Below are 6,021 nucleotides of genomic sequence, written 5' to 3' on the forward strand. Positions count from 1 at the left end.
GAGGTGAAAGTAATGAACTGAGAAAAAAGCTGTTTTCTGTAGTTTCTGAGAAGTTTCCCCGGGAATTTCTAAGGCGGTTGGGCTTTAGGTTTGATAACAACAAATCGCGAACTGCTCGGGTAGTTGAATCGAAATCTGTATTGTCTACTTCACAAGGTAATGTCTGGTTTACAAACCATTACTTACTTTCTACTAATTTGTGAGTATCTATTATACAGACGATACACGACTGAATGGGGGGCAGTCGAATAAACAGAATGGTTCAACTCCCACTCTAGAAACAAAACGAGCAGTGAAGCGCAAACCAGGTTAATATTCCTTCAGAAAATTCCTATAAATGTTTTTGCTTATTCTTAAGTATGCCTGACTTTAGTGCCCAAAGCCGTTTTGGATTTTCTTATGGAGTCATCTCGGATTGCAGCAAATAGGGTTCTAAAAAGGAAGAGAGAGGATGAGATAGAGGAAGAGGCTGACGAAGGGTATGATGGTGAGAGATATATCCAGGTTCGATATTTGAATGATACAAAACTGAACATCCTCAAGAAATTTAAAATTTCTCATCCTGATTTCAAGATTGCTAAGTCAAAATTTTATTCTTTAATTCCGAAATTCTTTAAGAAATCGTATAAGAAACCAGACATGTGCGAGGTGTGCGTCGAAGGCAAGAAGAACCTCGATAATCTGCGCCGTATACAGCGAGAAATCCGTAATGGTTGCATCGGAAATTGTTTCGCGGGAGGTGTAGAGCTTTGTGAAAGAGAAATTACTGAGGAGGATAAAGACCGACTCGAGAAACAGAAGGAGAAAGTTTCCATATATACTTCCCACCAGCGTTTCGTGGATGAGAGAAAGTCGATGTTTGCGAAAAATTCTAGAGAGCTTGATGAGAACAAGAGAATACTTATCATGGATTTCAAAGAGAATTTGCAATTGGGAGGCGGGCCGGTTGAGACTGGAAAACCTTCTTCTCGAAGCAACAGTGCTCTTGTTTGGGGATGGTGTTACTTTCACCTGACGGAAACAAGGGATATTTTGACTTTTTTTCCGAGATTTTGAGTCACAACGCATTATATGTCAAAGATTGCCTTAAGATTTTATGTTCGAAAATATCGCTTGACGGGTTCGACACTCTTGAAGTTTGGAGCGATTGTGGACCCCATTTCAAGTGTCAAGAGCTAGCACATTATCTGCTTCACGAGTTTCCAGTAAAATATGACAAAGAAGTAAAATGGAACTTCTTTGCCGAGTACCACGGAAAAAGTTGGGATGGTCATTTTGGCTTGCTTTCTCGCTGGTTTTCGGCAATCGAATCAACGATTGGAACGAGCAGTATTGACAAGTTGATTTCATCGTTCGAAGACCGTTTACAAGAACCAACGATGGAAGGGAACAAACGAAAAAATTATCCATCCAATTTTTCCGCTATGAACGATCCAACAGACCGGAGTCACTAAAAGTCCTGTCGATCGAAAAGTTTTCAACCTTTTTTTCGTTTTCTTACGAAAACAGCATGATTTATGCGTATAGCGGTTCTGCGGGAGACGAAAAAGTCGAAGTCAACCAGAAAATTCTTACAAAAAAGGATAAGCGGGCGACGAAGCGGCCTCCGAAGCATAAAGAGGAGGCGGAGGAGAAGAAAACACCAGGGGTTAAAAGGCATATTACAAGGATTGAATCACTTGGGCGAGCGCTAGATATCGAGGGATTGTGCAAACGGATAATGAAGTTGGCACTCTGATTATGCAGTTTATCCGGATGGGGGATGGAAGAAGGTGAGGAGAAGAAGAAGAAGGAGGAGGAGGAGGAGGAGGAGGAGGAGCCAAAAGAAGAAATGGAATCAAAGTATCATATTTTCTTTCTTGTATCCGAGAGAGTTTGGTTTAAGCCGGGAATTCCATCCCGCTCTCTTGGCTGTCTCCTGTGGATTCCTTGACTACCATTTCTTCGAAGTTTTATGTACATAATTTTCATACACAGGAGACTGTATTTTGGGGAGAAATTCCTGGCATAGGATAGAGGTTCGGGAGCAATGGTTGATTACCTCAAAGGAAATAGGTTTAGAATGCTAGCGAGCAAAACCTTTCCCTCTTTGAGGTTTCCTCCCGCCTTCAAACGCCGTTGCACACCTCTCTATCCTATTTAATAAAGCGTTAAGGGGATTTAAGAGTGGATAAAAATGCCGCTAGCACTAACCAACTGTATTATAGGGTTTTGAATATGGCCTAAGGAGCGTATGATGGTAAGTATGATGGTAAGTATTAGGTTGTATGTTAATATAGTTAATAAAGTAAATATCGAGGTGAATATTAAGATAAGTATTGGGGGAGGTATTAGGTTAGGTTAGTAAATAAAGAAAAACCTACTAGAGGAAGGGAGAATTTTGATGGTGGTTTTTAAAAAGCTACTACAAGTGATTGTGTATCGATTGCACTAAAAATGAGAGCTCTAGGATGGATATTCGCAGAATTATTAGCCCTCAGATTTTGCTATAATTCTGGAGATTTATATCTAAATAGATTGGTCCAATCAAATCTCATAATTCTTATTTCTATATTTCTGATTCTGTCTGATTTTTTGTGGAAACTCCCATATAGTGAATCAGAATTGGATCAATGCGAGCGGCTCAACAAAGATCTCATTTTGAAGTGTTGTCAAATCACGCAATGTAATAGTTTTCCATTAATCAGATTTTTAGCCGAAAATTTGAAATGAGAGAAAATAACGCGTAATCCTATAATATTTGATATTTTTCTTTAGTGGAACGAACATAAGTTTATTCTCGTAGCCAAATTTTATATTTGTAATACTAAAGGGAACGAACAATCATGTTCCCTCATCTATATTCGTTCTAATACATTTCAATCTTCATAGTATCGGAGAAGCCTTTAGCACATAGTTTAGTCGAGTACTATCTACAAATGTATATAATCGCATCTAATATGGATGTGGCAAATCAAATAAAAATCTATAAAATGTTTCTCTCCTCTCTATCCCGCGCCTTCTGCCTCTCCCTTCACCTTTTTCCTTTTTTTCGTCTGTCAATACAAAACAAAAACATCTAGAACCCCAAATAATAGCCTCAAGTTTTATTTCCCCTAACCACAAAAACTATACACTATACCTAAGTTCAAAGCGCCTGTGGGATGAAAAGTTGTAAACCGACAACACCTCTTTTGTTATCCTGGAGAGTTCAGAATCTTGTCATCTAGCATGGACCGAAGAAGGTTCATCAATTGAAAAGTTATCGAGACAATGAGGTAATTTTTTTATTATGATTGTCTAAAGACTCGAAAAATAAAGAGAGGAAAAAGAAAAAAAAATGCGATGAAAATTTATACTTTTCAAAAAAAAAAAATTAACGCTCAGGAGCCTCCTCGTGCTCAGCTCCTCCTTGCGGCTGAGCACCTCCCTTTTCTTTCTTCGAAATGCCGGACACGATGTCATCCACACGCAGCAACAAACATGCCGACTATAGAGAGCAAAAGAAAAAAAAATAAGGAATTGTGTGAGACATAGCACTGACGCCTCTTTCAGCGGGGATTTAGGCTCCTACCTCAATTGCAGTCTTCACCGACTGAATCTTCACCGCCGACGGCTCCCACAGGTCGTACTCGTGCATATCCACAATCTTGCCCGCATGCCCGTCAATGCCCCAAGAGTGTTCGCCGTTGGCATGTTTGGCACGGAGCTGTGTCAGAACCTTGATCGCATTGCCACCGCAGTTCTGTACTAGTGTCCGAGGGATCACCTCCATTGCATCCGCCACTGCGCGGTATGGCCAGGCCTCGACCCCCTCGATTGTCTTGGATTTTTCCGCAAGGCGCACGGAAACGGCCATCTCTGTTGCGCCGCCTCCCGGAGCCAGTTTCGGGGCGAAGAATACATTCCGGGCAACGCACATGGCATCCTGGAGGTTACGCTCCACCTCGTTCAGCACATCCTTACTAGGCCCACGGAGCACAATGGTGCACGCCTTCGGGTCTTTGCACCGTGTCAAGAAGGTGAAGTACTCGTCGCCAATCTTTTCGACTGAGAAGCGTCCGCAATGTGTGCCCACATCGGACTCCCTCAGGTCCTCGACGCGGTTCACGATGGTTGCGCCCACTGCACGCGCAATGCGGTTGTTGTCCGTCTTGCGGACACGGCGGATGGCGGTGATGTTGGCCTTGACCAGATAGTGCTGCGCGAGATCTAGATCCGACAAAAAGCCACGTCAGACCGTTGCAACAGAATACGCTCGCATACGGGCAAAAAACCTACCTGATACACCCTTCTCGGTGAAGACAAGGTCCGGCTTCAACTCGATGATCTTATCGCACATCGACTTGATCTGCTCCTCCTCAATCTGCAGAATGCGGTTCCAGTCTGTCTCCTTCGTGATCTCGATATTTGTCTGCGACTCGCCCTTCTTGTACTCAAGCGGACAGTCGAGCAAAATGATGCGAGGGTTCTCGATGTGGCGACGCATCTTAGGGTGTGTGATATCCTTATTTAACATCACACCATCGAGCACCACCGACTCCTCAATTTCACCCCCAGGAATCTGCACAAAAAATAAAAGTCGAAGAATTAATTGGATCCTTTTCAAGGGGGTCTCCAAATCCATCTCTAGCTACCTTCTCCACCCTAGCATACCGCTTGATATCCACCTCCTTTCGACCCTCAATGTCCACGGCAACCGTTCGCACCGCGTCCAAAGCAAGTTTGCACATGAGCTCAGACCAGCGGCTCACAAACTTGGTCCCAATGGAGCCTCTGATAAGAGCTAACATTTCGTTGTGGTCATTGACGTTGACTGGCTTAGAGATCTCCTCGATAACCTCGATCGCATCCTCAAGCGCTTTCTTGAATGCGGAAATGATAACAATTGGGTGGATGTTTCTTTCAAGATAGGGTGCAGCTTGAGCCAGCATTTCGCCAGCTAAAAATTAAAAAATGGGAATTTACGACGAATTAGATGGGCCAAAATCAGGGCGATGAAATTAGCGCAGAGCATACCTAGAATGATGACACTTGTTGTTCCATCGCCCACCTCTTCGTCCTGCGTCCGACTCAGTTCGATCATACTTTTAGCCGCGGGATGCGCGACCTCAACTTCACGTAGAATCGCATTCCCATCATTGGTGAGCACGATGCCTCCCATCGGATCGAGCAACATCTTGAGCATGGACCGCGGTCCCAAACATGTGCGGATCACATCGGCCACCGTCTAGATTAGGCAAACAAGTACCGATAAGTAATTGAGATAAACGCGATCCGGATTAATTAACCCATCATGAGAAAGACGATTACCTTTGCTGCCTGGATATTTGACATCTGAGCCTTCCTACCAGTTTCACGCTCATTGGGCGTGTCTAGTAGCCGGAATGAGAAAGAAACCATTAGCCAAAGAGACAAGCAACTGGGGAGGCAGTCTACACATACTCATAACAATCACTGGTGCTTGATACATCGTGTGTTGTTTAATCTGATGGTCGGGATGATAATTTCGAACCAGAAAGAACAACAACGAATTTATTTACCAAAATTCGCGTTGTCGAGTGACTGTTTGTGGCTGCCTCTCCCCTCTGAAATCCTCCCTACAGCTCCCTCCCATTGCTCATTTTCCAGCAGTGAGTAGAGCTCTATGGCTTCAAACGATTCGGTTGATATGCCGAAGCAGGCGTAACGACGTGCCCGAACACAACGCTGGGATGCATTATCTTTCTCTCAATTAAATGAATAAACAAAGCGCCTGGCAAAGAAAGAAAAGCCTGCTCCCGAGATAAATATCAGCGCGTTCAATAAGATAAAAAAAAAGATAACATCCGTGTTGAGAAAAAAGCAAGAAATATCCAGGCATTTTATTTTTACGTTTTGGAAAAACATTAGTAATAGACTTAATAGACATCGGTTAGCTCACGGGGAATCTGAAAAAAAAAAAATAGATATAAATAATATAAAACATCACAAATATAAAATAAATATAGCTATGATAAATAGAGATGGGGTTAACTTAAAACTAGAGGGTAAGGGGAAAAA

The 6,021-nt window shown here is 42.9% G+C and overlaps 2 protein-coding genes across 2 annotated transcripts; one reads left to right on the forward strand and one right to left on the reverse strand.

Moving 5' to 3' along the window:
* Positions 1–639: 639 nt before the first annotated feature.
* Positions 640–1,738, forward strand: VTP21DRAFT_6090 (uncharacterized protein; the record flags this gene model as incomplete). Its single annotated transcript, XM_069396683.1, has 2 exons — positions 640–998; positions 1,510–1,738. The coding sequence occupies 2 exons, from the start codon at positions 640–642 to the stop codon at positions 1,736–1,738; spliced, it is 588 nt and encodes a 195-aa protein (XP_069247359.1).
* Positions 1,739–3,355: 1,617 nt separating this feature from the next.
* VTP21DRAFT_6091 (uncharacterized protein) lies at positions 3,356–5,452 on the reverse strand (the record flags this gene model as incomplete). Its single annotated transcript, XM_069396684.1, has 7 exons — positions 3,356–3,469; positions 3,554–4,191; positions 4,261–4,543; positions 4,617–4,921; positions 4,999–5,209; positions 5,293–5,354; positions 5,425–5,452. 7 exons carry the CDS (start codon positions 5,450–5,452, stop codon positions 3,356–3,358), a joined length of 1,641 nt encoding a protein of 546 aa, XP_069247360.1.
* Positions 5,453–6,021: the final 569 nt, after the last annotated feature.

This window comes from Calcarisporiella thermophila (genome assembly GCF_041956535.1).
Source record: "Calcarisporiella thermophila strain CBS 279.70 unplaced genomic scaffold VTP21scaffold_25, whole genome shotgun sequence".
Taxonomy (NCBI): Eukaryota; Fungi; Calcarisporiellomycota; class Calcarisporiellomycetes; order Calcarisporiellales; family Calcarisporiellaceae; genus Calcarisporiella; species Calcarisporiella thermophila.